The sequence below is a fragment of the Mercenaria mercenaria genome, chromosome 3 (assembly GCF_021730395.1).
Source record: "Mercenaria mercenaria strain notata chromosome 3, MADL_Memer_1, whole genome shotgun sequence".
NCBI lineage: Eukaryota > Metazoa > Mollusca > Bivalvia > Venerida > Veneridae > Mercenaria > Mercenaria mercenaria.
Genome location: NC_069363.1, coordinates 54,922,693 through 54,941,626, shown reverse-complemented (window position 1 = coordinate 54,941,626; position 18,934 = coordinate 54,922,693). Strand labels below are relative to the sequence as shown.

Here is an 18,934-nt window from a genome sequence, read left to right as displayed (position 1 = left end):
TCAACCAAGAAAATGATTTTTCTAAGTCCAAAAGGGGCAATAATTATTGCAAAAAGCAGGATGGAGTTATGTTGCTTGCTGTACAGGGTCAGCTTATGATGGTGAACAAGAGTTGCAAGTTTTAAAGCAATAGCTTTGATAGTTTAAGAGAAAAAGTTGACCTAAACATAAAACTTAACCAAGAAATCTGATATTTTCTTAGTCCAAAAGGGGCCATAAATCTTGCAAAAAGCAGGATGGAGTTATGTTTCTTGCTGTACAGGGTCAGCTTATGATGGTGAACAAGTGTTGCAAGTTTTAAAGGAATAGCTTTGATAGTTTAGGATAAAAGCTGACCTTAACATAAAACTTAACCAAGAAAACTGATTTTCTAAGTCCAAAAGGGGCAATAATTCTTGCAAAAAGCAAGATGGAGTTATGTTTCTTGATGTACAGGGTCTGCTTATGATGGTGAACAAGTATTCCAAGTTTCAAAGCAAAAGCTTTGATAGTTTAGGAGAAAAGTTGACCTAAACATAAAACTTAACCAAGAAATCTGATATTTTCTAAGTACAAAAGGGGCCATAAATCTTGCATAAAGCAAGATGGAGTTATGTTTCTTGCTATACAGGGTCAGCTTATGATGGTGAACAAGTATTCCAAGTTTCAAAGCAATAGCTTTGATAGTTTAGGAGAAAAGCTGACCTAAACATAAAACTTAACCAGGCAACACCGACGCAGACGCCGACGCGACAACCGCTCAAGTGATGACAATAACTCATTATTTTTTTTCAAAAAAATCAGATGAGCTAAAAATACTTTGAATGATGGACTACTGGTGCAGGTGCTGAACACCGGATCATCCATCTATATCAATAGCTCACCCTGAACAAAGATGATGATGAAAGGAGACAAACAATAGGCTTTCACAAAACTTCACCAGAACACATGAGCTTCAAAGTAAATTTCCAGTGATGGACGTGACCCAATTCAGCCTCAAAATTGTGGAATGCGTTCACTACTTATTAAAATATTAAATTTTCTAGATTTTACAGAATCTTACCTCCATTCATCTGGGGGTCTGGAGGCTTCGTACTTCTGTTTGACTTGATACATGGTCAGATTGTTGTGTAACCAGTAACATTCCCGGGAGTTTGTGTGTACCAACTTTAATGCAAAACATTTTGCAAAATATCTGTCCCCAGCAGCTAGACGCCCTACAACAAGCTTAATGATATCCTGAAAATAGAAAGTAAAGCAAATTTATCAACTGAATTATACAACATTTGATTATATTGTTTCGTTTTTGTTGGGTTTAACGTTGCACTGACACAATTACAGGTCATATGGCGACTTTCCAGCTTTGATGGTGGAGGAAGACCCCAGGTGCCCCTCCGTGCATTATTTCATCACAAGCGGGCACCTGGGTAGAACCACCAACCTTCCATAAGCCAGCTGGATGGCTTCCTCACAAGAAAAATGTGAGGCTTAAACCCACATCGGTGAGGGGCAAGTGATTTGACTTAGTCAGCCACCTTAACCACTCGGCCACGGAGGTTCCTTTTAATTATATGAATTTTATTCCCTGCTGGTTCATAACTCCTGCTGAGATCTGTAATACAGTACTATTGATAAACTTTATCATGCATAGATATATAGTGGTTATGACAAGATAATTTTTATGGCCATACTGAAAGAAGTTTGGACAGTGCATGGGTTTTTCATGTATAATATTCAATATACAGTGGGTTACCTCCCCTTGTATGTTTTGTATGCTAGTACTAAAATGAAGACAGATTTCAACATGGTTCTACTCCAACTCTGTTAGAAATATGAGAATGCAAATCTGAGTATACTGCTAAGCCTCCTTTAACTTTTATTATTGTTACACCTTCGGATAATTTTCAATCTTTAAAATATGAGAGAATTTTAAGAAAACAGATAAAATCCTGGAAGTTTTAAGTGCCTACTCCTGAAAACAAAAATCACACCCACCTACTCTTGCATTAATTCATCGAGGAAGTAAAACACATAAATCAAGTTTTGATTAAAAAATTGTTTTCATGTTACACTGTACAAATTATTTAAAAGTGAACTACTAAATAGTACTGATTGGGCAGTAGCTTGCAAAACTGTACAGGCATCAATAGATATAAATGTTTGTTTACAAGACTTTCTAGAAACACCTAATTATCATAAACACAGTGGAATGTAGACATTGTCCAGAGACTATAGTTAATGGAAGCAGGTTAGTGTAGACTCAGTGCCAGTAACAACAAACAATCAGGCAGTACACATTCTTGTACCTGAAAGTACTGATATCTCATTTATGAATCATTCTAATATACCAGTCTTATTCTCATGCCTATCCTTACAATTAACAGAATGTTCATTTATTTTGTAAGTAACAAAATGTTAATTCAAGATACAAACTATAGAAGCATCCAGTTGGCATATGAAAATATTGATACGCTTTAAGCACGATTTACTACATATTATATCTCAGACACCATTGCCAATCTATCACTCCTTATATAAATTCCTGGTCCATAGTTTGTACTATTGACTGGTCTATAGTTCAACTGACTAACTGTTGCCTTCTGATGTCATGTAATATCATTGAAATGGCCTGCTGGTAAATACTCAGGCAATAATTCTAACTGCAGTGTTGACAGCAAGTCATTCAATAAGACCATCATATATACCTTACTATGAAAAAAAAACTGTATATGACAGAATCCTCAACCTGTGCCAGAAAAATAACCAGTCACTGGAACACTGTGTGCTATACCAGTAACTGGAAGTTATGTATAAGAATTGAATCCCAATAGTGGTCATTCCTAGACCTTTACAAGCGCTGGGACTATGCCCTCACATGTATAGGTTTATCTATGCAAATGAGTCCGTACCAATGCCAATGCTATTTAATAAGTGACTACAGTACATATGACATTTTATATGTAAATACATCTCAGGAGCACAATAAAAGTAAAGTCTGATCAAATGATTCTGGCATACTACTGCAGTAAAAAGATGCCACTTTGAACAAATGAACATTTTAGCAGTATGTCATGTGCACACGATACCGTATAATTTATAACCTCGAAAATTCATAAATACATACATTTTCCAAAAATATAATAAACTTTTTTCAAACTGAAGCAAGCAAGAAGAACAAACCTCAATATGGAGTCTATAGCTGTTATAGACCAGCATGGTCATGTATATACCAACATGTACTTCCAACAAGTCCATCATGTTTCACTTTCACTCACACACAAATCTCCAAAAACATTAAACAGTTGCTAGCAGCAGGTATATATCCCAAACATTAACCATACAATGACCTATACTGTATCTTCTCCAATAAGTTATCATAAGTTTTTTATGGCTTACAGGTAATCATAATTCCACTTAAAAAACAATGAAATACATGAACAATCTCTCCTGTTATTTCTGATATAAAAACCTCAGCTGCTGTTTACGATTTTTCCCCTTGTGCTTTTTTTCATATAAATGCAATCATGTACATAATTTAAAACAGCCATTTCTTGTTCTGCACAATGTATGAATCATCATCTCCACTGAAAAATATTCTCTATTTTCCTATTATTTCTGTAGGAAGTTTAATCATTTTTGAAACAAATAATCTTTGTTACAAGATACCTTGAAACTCCTGCTCTACCTGTTTCATCTATCATTCCTTTACTTCACTTTTCTTCCTATTTTTTTTCTTGAAAACTATTCAACTCTTAAAAACAAAACCAGATTTCATTTAACACATTCAAAATCTATAATCATCCTGGAAACAGTGCCTCCTGTGGAATCAAAACCTGGGAGAAAATGTGAAAGAAAAATGTACAAAATCATGAAAATTTATGGCTGTTTGTATCACTTGGAGAGATAGCAAGGTATCATCTCTATGATTATGTTTCTCTAAAGCTAATCATTCTGACATGATTACAAATGCAGTAATCCCTCGTCTTCACTGGCATGTTGGGATGTTTCCACGGAAATATGCAGCAAAACTTGTAAATTTGTGCAACTAATAAATTGATGAATCACAAGAAATTATCCCAGACATCTGTTGAAAATATTGACTATTCTTTGCACATTGGCCAAACTTGCCGATTCTTTTCATTTCAGAATAGGTGTTGAAATAGAAGTAAGTTCTGATAAGCCTGAGATTAAAGGACTGAGTGCAGCTGATAAGAGCTCAAGAATAAAGTCAACATTATCAGAATTTTTGTTCATTCTCTTTCCAACAGACTTTTTTTTCTTGGTTTCCACATTATAATAAATTGAATATCTGTGTAAAATTACTCCTATTCAAGACTTTTCTTTCATGTTTATAATCTGTACTCCTGAAACAAATCTGACCTAGCTTGAGTTTGAGTGTCCTATTCTCTTATTCAATTACTTGCACTTTAACTCTATATAATTATGTATATACACATTCATTTTCTAAGAAAAATGGCACAAGAATTTTGCAAAAAATAACTATTGTAACATATAAGTAAAACATTTCCCTATATTTTCCAGACAGAGCCACAATTCCCAGAACAGTCAGATATATGAATTATATGGATGACAAAAATCTGGTTTATAAAATTACAGTATACAGTAACTTCAAAGTAATTTCCTGAATAGTGCATATTCACAACATAGCTTCTTTTTACATTACCACAAAGACATTTTCTCCTAACAGTTGCATATTATGTCCAAACACCATTATCTACAATTAATTCACGGACAATTTAACAAAAGGCACAAAAGATTTTCGCAAAAAAACATTTCCACAGCTCTTTTCTTCCAGTACACATTATAACAATGGTGAATGAAACAAACTGATGCACGCAAGCACATCCTAAATGAACATTCTTCTCTCTAACAATGTGTTATCATTTACTGGTCTTCCTCCTAACAATGTCTCTGATTAACATTACATTAAAAATGAGCCGCGCCATGAGAAAACCAACATAGTGGCTTTGCGACAAGCATGGATCCAGACCAGCCTGCGCATCCGCACAGTCTGGTCAGAATCCATGCTGTTCGCTAACAGTATCAATAGGCTTTAAAAGCGAACATCATGGATCCTGACCAGACTGCGCGGATGCGCAGGCTTGTCTGGATCCATGCTGGTCGCAAAGCCACTATGTTGGTTTTCTCATGGCACGGCTCAAATTAGCGTATCACCCAAACATTGAATGGTATGTTAATATCATACATCCATCTTACATTATCTATTGTATAAAATATAACAATGTTATTCAATAATTATTCTGACCAGGTAGTCATTTAAGGACTGTGGTTTCCATAAACTGTAATCTTTCAAGATATAAATCAAAATACCTGCCACCTTAATGCATTTCTAGACACATTTCAAAAAGATTGGCACGAGCATTTTTACAATGTAAAATGTATAAACCATAACACTGCAAGCTGCACTGAACAGGCAGTATCAGATTAATGCGGGTAACCTTAGCAAAAATCTTTTTGAAGAAAACTGTCTATTAATGTTCTTGAAATTGAATAGATTGCACAGCATTACATTTAACTGTTACAGAATTTTGGGTGAGACATTTGACTGGACTCTAAAATAACTTTAGCACAGTTCCTGACCTATTTGCTGAATGTAATCCCTGAATCACATTCTTTGCCACAGTAACTTGATATTTTGAATAATTAATCCCATAATCAAAATCCAACAGTTTGTATCTACTAACTGGTCTAAAATCTCCAATGCTCCAAAATCTGAATCATTTGTAGTTTCATAATTATACATGTCCATTAGATTCCCTATTTTTTTTGTTCCAGTTCTTGTGCAGATAGCAACAACTGTTTGGCTAGATAATCCATTTAGTAATCAAGGAATAAACATTCATTTTCATAACTTTTGTCAGATCATGGGTCTGCCATAGATGACTGTAAGGAAACAAACCAGAATGCCAGATATGATTATAAGAAATGAAGGTAACCTATTACTACAAACACAAGATGTATCCAATGTAACAATTACAACAATGAGTTAATGTGAAGGAAATGGAACAACCTGTGACAACATTATGTGTAACAGATCTATATGAGAAACAAGAGCTCATAGAACATGAAATGCCCCCCTGGATGCATCCGTTGAAATGTTCCAGGTCCCTATGACCTTGACCTTTAACCTACTGGCCTCAAAATCAACAGAGGTCATCTGCTGGTCATGTCCAACCTCCCTATCAACTTTCATGATCCTAGGCTCAAGTGTTCTTCAGTTATCAGCCAGAAATTGTTTAACTGTTCCGGGTCACTGTTACCTTGACCTTTGACCTGCTGACCTCAAAAACAATAGAGGTCATCTACTGGTCATGACTCACCTCCGTATCAACTTTCATGATCCTAGGCCCAAGCATTCTTAAGTTATCATCCGGAAACCGTTTGGTCTACGAACCAACCGACATCTGCAAAACAATATACCCTACCTTCTTCAAGTATATATGGAAAACTAATGCACTGAGCGAAAAGATGAAAACAGGGTTAATTGTGTTTACTGATTCTTTAGAAGATCTTGTGGCATTCATTAATAATCTAAAACATGTAGTCAAAAAAGTGTTAATAACAAGAGGGCCATGAAAGCCCTGTATCACTCACCTGACCTACTGACTTAAAGATCATCAAGATAGTTTCATTAAGATATGGTCATAAAATGTGGTCTCTAAAGTGTTAACTAACATTTCCTTTGATTTGACCTGGTGACCTAGTGTTTGACCCCATATGACCCAGATTGGAACTTGACCTGAAGATCATCAAGATTAACATTCTGACCAAGTTTTATGAAGATACAGAAATAAATGTGGCCTCTAGAGTGTTAACAAGCTTTTCCTTTGATTTGACCTGGTGACCTAGTGTTTGATCATACATGACCCAGATTCGAACTTGACCTAAAGATCATCAAGATTAACATTCTGATTAAGTTTCATGAAGATACAGTCATAAATGTGGCCTCTAGAGTGTTAACAAGCTTTTCTTTTGATTTGACCCAGTCACCTAGTTTTTGACCCCACCTGACCCTGATTTGAACATGACCTATAGATCATCAAGATTAACATTCTGACCAAATTTCATTAAGATATGGTCAAAAATGAGGCCTCTAGAGTGTTAACTAACTTTTCCTTTGATTTGACCTGGTGACCTAGTTTTTGAAACCATATGACCCTGTTTTGAACTTGACCTAAAGATCATCAAGATTAACATTCTGACTAAGTTTCATGAAGATACAGTCATAAATGTGGCCTCTAGAGTGTTAGCAAGCTTTTCCTTTGATTTGACCCGATGACCTTGTTTTTGACCCCACATGACCCAGATTCAAACCTGACCTAAATAATATCAAGATTAACATTCTGACTAAGTTTCATGAAGATACAGTCATAAATGTGGCCTCTAGAGTGTTAACAAGCTTTTCCTTTGATTTGACCCATTAACCTAGTTTTTGACCCCACTTGACCCAGATTTGAACAAGACTTATAGATCATCAAGATTAACATTCTGACCAAGTTTAATTAAGATATGGTCAATAATGTGGCCTCTAGAGTGATAACTAGCTTTTCCATTTGATTTGACCTGGTGACTTAGTTTTTGACCCTACATGACCCAGATTCAAATTGGACTTTGAAATCATCATGAGTAACATTCTGACCAAGTTTCATGATGTTACAGTGATAAATGTGGCCTCTACAGTGTTAACAAGCTTTTCCTTTGATTTGACCTGGTGACCTAGTTTTTGACCCCAGATGACCCAATATCAAACTCATCCAAGATTTTAGTGAGGGTAACATTCTGACGAAGTTTCATTAAGATTGGGCCAAAATTGTGACCTCTGGAGTGTTAACAAGCTTTTCCTTTGATTTGACCCAGTGACCTAGTTTTTGACCCCAGATGACCCAATATCGAACTCGTCCAAGATTTTTATGAAGGTAACATTATGACCAAGTTTCATTTAGATTAGGCCAAAATTGTGACCTCTGGAGTGTTAACAGTCAAATTGTTGACGACGGACGACTGACGACGACGGACACAGGGCGATCACAAAAGCTCACCTTGAGCACTTCGTGCTCAGGTGAGCTAAAAACACAATCAAAATGAACACAGTAAATTAAACATGTAACAATGTTAATTGCCAATTAATACAGCTTAGACTATTAAAGACAATAGTTATATAAACACAGAGGGTGGCTAGGGTTATGGGCCCTAGTTAGGTTCTTGTATAAATAATTTACTGCAACAGCAGGCATTTTCTACTCTTTCAAGTCATGAATTATGTGCACTATCTAAACTTAATTGCCTTTTTAGAGCAATTTCACAACATTTTATTAAAGTTGTACAATAATTCATGTAACAAAATAACATTTTCTGTAAAAAAGAAATTAAGGTCTAATGAAATCCCCTCCTGTTTCAGCCATATAATTTAATAAATGAGCATTCTGGAAAATATTTCATTTAATACAATCTTCAATATTCAGAAAACAGAAATTCTTGAGTATCATTCCTCAGATAATTTCAGCACACTTCTATCAAAAGTCTGGTTTGCCACCAATGCATCAAAGAAACATTTAATCAAATGAGATTTAATGGGTAAAATACCAGATGTTCATTTTGTTTTTGAAACATTGGCATAACATCAATTGCCTTTGTAAAAATATGTTACAAGAAATATAAAGTTTCTTTCCGATTATTTTTTTGGCATCTTTTATGCAGATATTTCTTGCCATTCTAAATATATATTTTTTGCACTTCCATCCTTGTTTTTTATCTGAACATTAATTTCAAAAAGGGAGATAACCTGAAAAGTACTAAATATAGAAATGGTTTTTGTGTTCTGCACTTCCTTTAATGCATTCTGTAACCATTTCATTCCCTATAATTATGTTTTTAAGTGACCTTTTTGACAAACAAGAGCTGTCGCTAGACAGTGCGCTTGACAATTCGAAAGTGTTTGCCAACAGAAAAGCGAAAATGACAGAAAACAGTGGATGCAACAGAAAAGTTATACAGATTTTTTTTAACCTTGGTATGTGCAACAGCAGGCATTTTCTGCCTAAAAATAAAATGTATCAAAACACTATATAAGTATATCCTAAGCAAAAAGGGGCATAATTCATTAATTATTGGTGCCAGAGTTATGCAGCTTGTGTCATATAGTGTGGGTGATGATGTTGAACAAATGTTTTAAGTTTGAATCAAATCCATTCAGTTATAACAAAGACAGAGTGAAGTGCATCAAACTTTAACTAAAATTCTAAGTAAAAGGGGAATAATTAATAAAAGATTGGTGCCAGAGTTATGCACTTGCATCATATGATAAGGGTAATGATGTTGAACAATTGTTTAAGTTTGAATCAGATCCATTCAGTAATAACAGAGATAGAGTGAAAGTGCACCAAAACTTTAACCTGAAATTCTAAGTAAAAAGGGATAATTCATGAAAAAATTGTGCCAGAGTTAGGCATCTTGTGTCAATGATGTGGTGATGATGTTGAACAACTATTTTAGTCTTGAATCAATCATTCAGTAATACAGAGGTAGAGTGAAAGTTGCACCTAAAACTTTAACCTGAAATTCTAAGTAAAAGGGGAATAATTCATGAAAAAAATGTGCAGAGTTATGCACCTTGTGTCATATGATGTGGGTGATGATGCTGAACAACTATTTTAAGTTTGAATCAAATCCATTCAGTAATAACAGAGGTAGAGTGAAAGTGCACCAAAACTTTAACTTGAAATTCTAAGTAAAAAGGAGGAATAATTCATGAAAAAATGGTGCCAGAAGTTATGCACATTGTGTCATATGATGTGGGTGATGATTTAACAACTTTTTAAGTTTGAATCAAATCATTCAGTTATAACAGAGATAGAGTGAAAGTGCAATCAAAACTTTAACTGAAAATCTAAGTGAAAAGGGGGGATAATTCATGAAATATTGGTGCCAGAGTTATGGCCCTTATGTCAGATTATGTGGATGATGATGAGGAATAAGTATTTCAAGTTTGAATCAAATCCATCAAGTAATTACAAGGATAAGTTGAAAAAAGAGAAAGTGCACCAAAACTTTAACCAAGGTGGGGACGCGGAAAGACGCCGACGCCGATGCCGGGGCGAGTAGGATAGCTCTCCTTATACTTCGTATAGTCGAGCTAAAAAGTTACTAAATAAGCTATTTATAGTAACATAAAAGAGAATTAAAAATAAATTATCGTAAGAGAACAAAAGAAGGATCTGCCAAATAAAAACAAGAGCGCTGCAATGCAACGCAAATGCAGAGCAATATTCACACAAAACAAAGTCATATGACCTTTGACCCCTAAGTGTGACCTTGACATTGAAGTGAGCCATCCGAAACATGCACTCTGCACGTCGTTTCAATGAGGTGAACATTTGTGTCAGGTTTCTCTGAAAACCATGAAGGGGTTCAAGAGTTACAGACTATAGCGGAAGGGAAATTGATAACCAACACACAGACAGACAGACGTACACCGAGGCGATAACATAATACGTCTCTTCGGGTGTATAAAAAGGAATCAAGATCTTATGGTGATACAAGTTGTGTTCAAATTCGGTTAGAATCAAATCATAAATGAAGCAGCTATTGTGCAGATGAGGTCAAAATAGCCATTTTTGGCCCTTTCAGGGGCCATAACTCTGGAACCCATTATGGCATCTGGCTGGTTGAAGAAAGGAACCAAGATCTTATGGTGACACAAGTTTTGTGCAAGTTTGATTAATTTCAAATCATAAATGTAGCTGCTATTGTGCAGACAATGTCAAAATAGCTAATTCTGGCCCTATCAGGGGCCATAACTCTGGAACCAGTTAAGGGATCTGGCCGATTCAACAAAGAAACAAGATCTTATGGTCACACAAGTTTTGTGCAAGTTTGGTTAAAATCAAATCATAAATGAAGCTGCTATTGGGCAGACAAGGTCAAAATAGCTAATTTTGACCCCTTCAGGAGCCATAACTCTGGAACCCATAATGGAATCTGGCCAGTTCCAGAAAGGAACTAAGATCTTATGGTAATACAAGTTGTGTGCAAGTTTGGTTAAAATAAAATCATAAATGAAACCACTATCATGCAGACAAGAAATTGTTGACGGACGGCACGCACGCACGGACTGACGATGGACGAAGGGTGATCAAAAAAGCTCACCTTGTCACTATGTGACAGGTGAGTTAATAAATGTGAAAGAAACAGTGATGCCGACGCTGACATCGACAAAAGGGTGAGTACAACAGTCCTCCCATTCCTCAAAAGTTGAGCTAAAACATGCAAAAAATTAAAATACAAAGAGGTAGATAATCTATAAATAATTCAAATCAGAGTTATGGTTCTTGCTATCTGCACTTTAAAATTTATGGTCAGATAAAAAAATGTGACATGAATACGAGTGGAAAGATAAAATGTACTTTTGTTTCCAGTACCTGCTTTAGAGGTGGAAAGGAGAAGATAATTTGAAGCAAGGGATCGATTAGTAGCACACCTATATTTTCATTGTACATTTGTAGTAAGACAGATGATAATATAAATGTCACTGTACCAGATGTTGGTTTCAAGCAGCACACCTATATTTTCATACAATATTTGTAATAAGGCAGATGACAATATTAATGTCACTGTACCAGATGTTGGATTCAAGGATGTAACAGAAGCTGTACCAGTTGGAAATGACAAAATAGTAAGAAAGTTGTCATTGAATCTTTCATCTCCCTTGAAGCTGACTTTGTCTCCCTTGAAGCTGACTTTGTCTCCCTTTAGGTTGACTTTGTCTCCCTTGAGACTGACTTTGTCTCCCTTGAGACTGATTTCGTCTCCCTTGAGATAGACTTTGTCTCCCTTGAAATAGACTTTGTCTCCCTTGAGACTGATTTTGTCTCCCTTGAGATAGACTTTGTCTCCCTTGAAGTAGACTTTGTCTCACTTGCGGCTGGATTTGTCTTACTTGAACTTAATTTGTTTATATTTCTAATAATAATTAAAGTATCAGATCAAAGTTTAAATCACAAATACCTGCATAATAATCACATAGCAAGAAAAAACAAACAAAATGTGACCACAGATATGTTGAAAAGGTACTTGCACAAAAAACAACTGTATTTAACAATAAAAGCAAATATGAGCAACGAAGGGGAAATAACTCAAATGAAACATTCAAGTTTGCTTTGGTAGACAAAATGACCTGTTCTAGGCAAAGTGACTGAGAAAGAAGCTTTACAAGTAATCTCCTGTGGGTCTGAAAAGAGATTGCTCTTGTATCCTCCGGGAATGTCTTTAAGTGTAAAACTTTGATATTGTTGAATTGAAGCAGATGCTGTTAAGAATGTTTATATTAGTGCAAACAGAAGCAGAGATGGTGAGGAATGCAGAAGTAACACTGTAAGACAATTGTTTGTTAATATTGTTACTGGTATATCCTTGAAGTGTTGATGCATGCCATCAACAGATGGGTTCTATACAAAAATATTTTGACAATTTGTAGACTGACAGACTACTGATGGAGCATAAGAAAATCATGTATACAGGAAGCAATCATTCCATCATAGTACTACAAGGCTAAAGAGTTACTAGCATAACAAGGCAGTCTGTTATGGATTGTGGAAAGGTTGATGGCATTGGGTGAACTATTAAACATTCTAGTTGTGACCTTGACCTTAAGCTGTCAGTGGTGAATTTTGAATTCTGCACATTGTCTTGTTAAGGGAAAATTATTATTACAGCCAAGTCATATTAAAATCCTTCAAGGGGTTTAGGAGATACAGAGCAGACATAAAATGGAAGGTTCAAACATTTGACCCCGAGTTGTGACTTTGACCTTGAGTCAACATGGCTGACTCGTGAGTTCTGTACATCGTCTTGATGATGTGTTCAATTGACCCAAGTTTCATGAAAATCCTTCAGGGGTTTAGGAGATACAGAGCAGACACAAAATGGAAGGCTCAAACATTTGACCCTGAGTTGTGATCTTGACCTTGAACCAACATGGCTGACTCATGAGTTCTACACATTGTCCTGATGAGGTGATCATATGACCCAAGTTTCATGAAAATCCTTCAAGGGGTTAAGGAGATAAAGAGCAGTCACAAAATTGAAGGCTCAAACATTTGACCCTGAGTTGTGACCTTGACCTTGAGCCAACATGGCTGATTCATGACTTTTACACATCATCTTGATGAGGTCATCATTTGACCCAAGTTTCATGAAAATCCTTCAAGGAGTTTAGGAGATACAGAGTGGACACAAAATGGAAGGCTCAAACCTTTGACCTTGACTTGCGACCTTGACTTTGAGCCGACATGGCTGACTCATATTACGTTCTGCATATTGTCTTGATGAGGTGAACATTTGACCCAAGTTTCATGAAAATCCTTAAAGGGGTTTAGGATCAGATATAGAGCGGACACAAAATTGAAGGCTCAAACCTTTTTAACGTCGAGTATACGTGAAGCACTTGACCTTGATGGCTGACTTGAGCTGACTGCTATAATGGTTCTGCAATGTCTTGATGAGGTGATCATTGACCAAGTTTCATGAAATATCCTTCAAGGGCTTTAGGATAATAGAGCCACACAAAATGGAAGGCTCAAACCTTTGACCTTGAGTTGTGAACTTGACCTTGGGCCAACATGGCTGATTCATGAGTTCTGCACATCATCTTGATGAGGTGATCATTTGACCAAAGTTTCATGATTATCTTTCAAGGGGTTTAGGAGATACAGAGCCAACACGAAATGGAAGGCTCAAACCTTTGACCTTGAGTTGTGAACTTGACCTTGAGCTGACATGGCTGACTCATGGGTTCTGTACATTGTCTTGATGAGGTGATCAAATGACCCAAGTTTCATGAAAATCCTTCAAGGGGTTTAGGAGATACAGAGCGGACACGAAATGGAAGGCTCAAACCTTTGACCTAGAATTACAACCTTGACCTTGAGCTGACATGACTGACTCATGGATTCTGCACATCGTCTTTATGAGGTGATTATTTGACCCAAGTTTCATGAAAATCCTTCCCAAATGTTACGGACTGTCGGAAGGATGGAGACCATTCTTATAACCCCCTACCACTTAAGGAGGAGGATTAAATAATATACAACTGTTTGGCAAGTGCACTGATTACATAATTTATTTGTCTGCAAAAAATACAACAATTACTGATTTCTGAAAATGCTTGGTCAGATGTGGTCGAGTAATAGCATTAATTTGAACCTGCCCTTAGCATATTTTTTCTACCATATCATAAAGTCATGTTTTGTGTTAACATTTTTTTTTACTGTGTGCTCAGTCTTTCCAATAAATATTGTAATAAATGTAACACTGGGTGTTGGTTCTTGGAAGAAAGTAACACAAAAATCATGTTTTTATCTGTAATATCTATGTATCAATCCTGTGGAAAGCCTCCTGAAAGTGATTCCACACTATTTGACGTCACAAGATGAAATTCCTTTCTCTAATCTCCAACAAGGTTTTTTTTTTTGATAACTTTTTTGCATCATTTAATATGATAGCAGACGGCATGGAAATATATCAAACATACTGCGGAACCAGGAAATATCATCAAATCCCTGCCTTCCACACTTAATCGTAAATATATGAAAGATATTGTATAATTAGGTTACCCCTCCCATGTGCTCTGTGGCTCCAAGTTCATTAGTTTTTAAATTTTACAAAACTAATCAAATAAATGAACAAAATCTGAAGTTTCATACTGAAAAGTTTTGAAAAAAGTTTGCAGAGGAAAATCTGCTTGAGGTAATAATTTCTATTAATCACTTATGGAGTCACCTTTGCACCGAGCTACCTTAGCACTGAGCCAAAACATGAGCAAATGCTGTAGTACGGAGAAGCCTCTAGGTACACAAAGATCTCAAAGACCAAAATGCTGAAAACATATATAGACTGGAGAACAGATTGCAGCTGGAACTGACAGCTGTCCAGATACTGCTAACCTTTCACTGTATGGACATTACAGACCTATAAAAACCAATTAACTCCATACCTACCTGTCAATCACATGCATGAACATGCCAGCATATCCTATACACTGTGATCTACCAATACAGATTATAAATATACTCAGCATGGAGTATTCTTGAGCACTATTCGAACAAACAAATCGAGCAATTTCTTAATATATTACCAAACAAAGTGACCTTTGTAAATGTCATGTCCCTTCAAACTTCAGAATTGTCTGTTATGACAGGACAATCCCTTTCTTTCCATACAAACAACCTGATGTTCCATTTTTTGGGAGGAAATATAATCAGTTTTCCTCAAGTTCATTTTAGCAACTCTGAATTTTTTACAGTTAACGTTAAGGCCAAAGCAAAAGTAAGAAGCATTACCTTGACATCTGTGGCGTCTCCATATTTCACCATGTTGAATCCTCCATTTGGAAGATGAACCTTTAATATAGACCTATCCATTAGGAATTTCTTGACTTTGGAGTCAAAGGTCGAGTTTGAATCTAGGTCAAGGTCACTGTCTACCACAAAATCAGCACAAGTGTCACATTCACCATCCTGTATCAATCTCCATAATTTACTCCATCTTGCAATCTGAAAATACAAAAAAGGAAGATATTTACAACCCTGGGAAGTTGAATATAATATCTCCACTTTTTTATTACGCTTTCCTCCACCTACCCCAACCGCAACCCACACCCCCACTCCTTGCTCATTTTCACTTACAGTCTGCAGAGCTTGCATACCTGCAGGAACTCAATACTCAAAAAGTATTAGAGATAGAATAAGATCCAAAGGACACATTAATATTCCCTATGGTTGAAATAATGGTACAATCAAATTGTTCTTTCAATGCAAAATTTATTGTATAAACACATTTAAATTGCACTGACTGAAAGAATCTACACTTTAAAATTGTGACATAAACTTCCAAAGAATATCTTTGTCTAAATACTAAACAATAAACTGTAATACAATTAATTATCTTTCAAAGAAAACATCTCTGTAGCATACACCTGGGTGTTGCATTAAAATTAAGCTAATTATCTCCTCAAATGTTTAAATACCTGTAAACCATTCCATAAACAATACCACAAGAAAAAAACATGGCTCTATAGGATGCCAACGAAAAGTCAAGATTGTAACCATTAGCACACCTTTTTTTAATAATTAGATTTATCTTTATTATTATTCATTTAATTAACAGATGATTTTATATGATATATGTATGTCACTTTCAGAATTTACTCTAAAATAATTCTATATCTATTTCAAATCCAATTACACCACAAAATCCTGACAATTAATACCATTAATACAGCACCTCTGAAAAATCGCTAATCCTAGAGATCGGTCTTGGAGCTAAAAGCGCACAATGCAAAATGCACCACCATTAACTTCAAAACCCTCTAACATTACACCAATCACTGGTATAAAATGTCGAAAATCAAACAGATCTGTAGCTACAATAGTCTGATCGGATTCACTCTGTCTACAAAGACAGCATTCTCGGCTTGTGTGATTCACTTTTCTTTGAATCTCCCCTCTTATATCTTGATATACTGGAGTAAATGATAAGGCATTTTTTGCTGTACAAAAACTATAAAATTTTCTTTCTAAGATATACATCTCTAGAAATATATACCCATGATACAGTTGATAAATACCTTTTTCTACCTAAACTACTTAACTCTCTCATCATACTTTCCCAACTATTTCAAAAGAATAATGTTTTTGGATTACTTGATAATATTTTTGTGTGCAAAATATATAAAGTTAATAATTCTGTCACTTACTACTTCTTTTTCCTTCATTTTAAGACTGTGTTAAGTTACAAATTTAAAGAAACACAACTATCCGCTAAGAGAACTGATCCCAAATCAAGAAAAAAATGAACATCACAATGAGTCAGAATTTTAAAAGCATCCTTATAAAAATTGTTTATTGTTTGTGAATTACTCATTTATGGCTTACTTCCACTATTACATTTCACAGTCTATTACCTATGATATCAGCCTCAATACACTCTATATAGTCAAGGATTTCATTTTAATATCCCCTCAAGGATGGCTTTGTCACCTGTACCACCTATGTGGTCATTTGATAGTTTACTAAGTACATTTACTTTGTCAACCCCCAAAAACCACAAGCTGCCAAGTCTACGTACTGAATGTGCAAAAATATTAATTATGTTTTCTCATACAAAACTGCATGACTGCTGTTTTCTGACGAAATTAGATTATTCAGTAACAACACCAAACAGAAAGATTAGTGGTACTTCCATGTCAATATTTCTTTTTGCTCTAAAGGTGGTTGGATTGGGTGTTCATTTCTTGGCACAGTGTGATATTTTACAGAATATTGTACATGTGGCTGTGAGTGTGCAATGGAATGACCTGAAGAGCAATATTACATTGGCAGTGTATGGCAGCATAATGGAAAAACATGGAAGTATACATAAGCAAAATTTTGAGGGCACCTGAGAATACATGCACAGCAGAATAGGCCTGAGTGATGGTAATGAAAGAGCAGAATACTTGTGTGTAGATAAAGGAACAGCAGAATACCTGTGTGATGGTAATGAAAGAGCAGCTAAATACCTATGTGTAGGTAAAGGAGGAACAGAATACCTGTGTAATGGTAATGAAAGAGCAGAATACCTGTGTGGTTGTAATGAAAGAGCAGAATACCTGTGTGTAGGTAAAGGAAGAGCAGAATATCTGTGTGATGTTAATGAAAGAGCACAATACCTGTGTGATGGTAATGAAAGAGCAGAATGGAATATCTGTGTGGTGGTGATGAATGAGCAGAATACCTGTGTGGTTGTATAAATGAAAGAGCAGAATACCTGTGTGTAGGTAAAGGAAGAGCAGAATACCTGTGTGATGGTAATGGAACAGCAGAATACCTGTGTGGTGGTGAAGAATGAGCAGAATACCTGTGTGGTGGTGATGAATGAGCAGAATACCTGTGTTGTTGTATTAATGAAAGAGCAGAATATCTGTGTTACGGTAATGAAACAGCAGAATACCTGTGTGATGGTAATGAAACAGCAGAATACCTGTGTGGTGGTGATGAATGAGCAGAATACCTGTGTTGTTGTATTAATGAAAGAGCAGAATACCTGTGTGACGGTAATGAAAGAGCAGAATACCTGTGTGACGGTAATGAAACAGCAGAATACCTGTGTGACGGTAAAGAAACAGCAGAATACCTGTGTGGTGGTGATGAAAGAGCAGAATACTTTTGGGGTGGTGATGAATGAGCAGAATACCTGTGTCAATGTATTAATGAAAGAGCGAATACCTTTGTGATGATGATGAAAGAGCAGAATACCTGTGTGATGATAATGAAAGAGCAGAATACCTGTGTGGTGGTGATGAAAAGCAGAATATCTGTGTCATTGTATTAATGAAAGAGCAGAATACCTGTGTGATGGTAATGAAACAGCAGAATTCCTGTGTGGTGGTAATGAAAGAGTAGAATATTCAAGTACGGTATAGTACCTGTGCGATGGTAGTGAAAGAGCAGAATACATTTGTGGTGGTGATGAATGAGAAGAATACCTGTGTCATTGTATTAATGAAAGCAGAATACCTGTGTGATGGTAATGAAACAGCAGAATACCTGTGTGATGGTAATGAAAGAGTAGAATATTCAAGTACGGTACTGACCTGTGCGATGGTAATGAAAGAGCAGAATACCTTTGTGGTGGTGATGAATGAGCAGAATACCTGTGTGGTTGTATTAATGAAAGAGCAGAATACCTGTGTGATGGTAATGAAACAGCAGAATACCTGTGCGATGGTAATGGAAGAGTAGAATACTTGCATGATGATGATGAAAGAGCAAAATACCTGTGTGATTGTAAAGAATGAGCAAAATACTTGTGGGAAGGTAATGAAAGAGCAAATTATAACCGGAGTGATGGTAATGACAGAGCAGAATACCTTTTGTGA

General features: G+C 35.9%; 1 protein-coding gene across 11 annotated transcripts in view; it reads right to left on the bottom strand.

The window, feature by feature from the left end:
* LOC123524698 (focal adhesion kinase 1-like) overlaps positions 1-18,934 on the bottom strand; it is a 118,641-nt gene that overhangs the window by 56,115 nt on the left and 43,592 nt on the right. For 8 of the 11 annotated variants that reach the window (XM_053538604.1, XM_053538605.1, XM_053538598.1 and 5 more), the window contains 2 exons: positions 15,357-15,569; positions 1,043-1,218 (listed from right to left, as the gene is read on the bottom strand). In XM_053538604.1, the coding sequence (XP_053394579.1) occupies positions 1,043-1,218; positions 15,357-15,437 (257 nt within the window). In that variant the 5' untranslated portion in view covers positions 15,438-15,569. Of the gene's footprint in view, positions 1-1,042; positions 1,219-3,159; positions 3,898-15,356; positions 15,570-16,299; positions 16,319-16,771; positions 16,805-18,934 lie in introns of those variants that run through there. The other 3 variants (XM_053538600.1, XM_053538606.1, XM_053538607.1) reach the window with 3 other exon arrangements.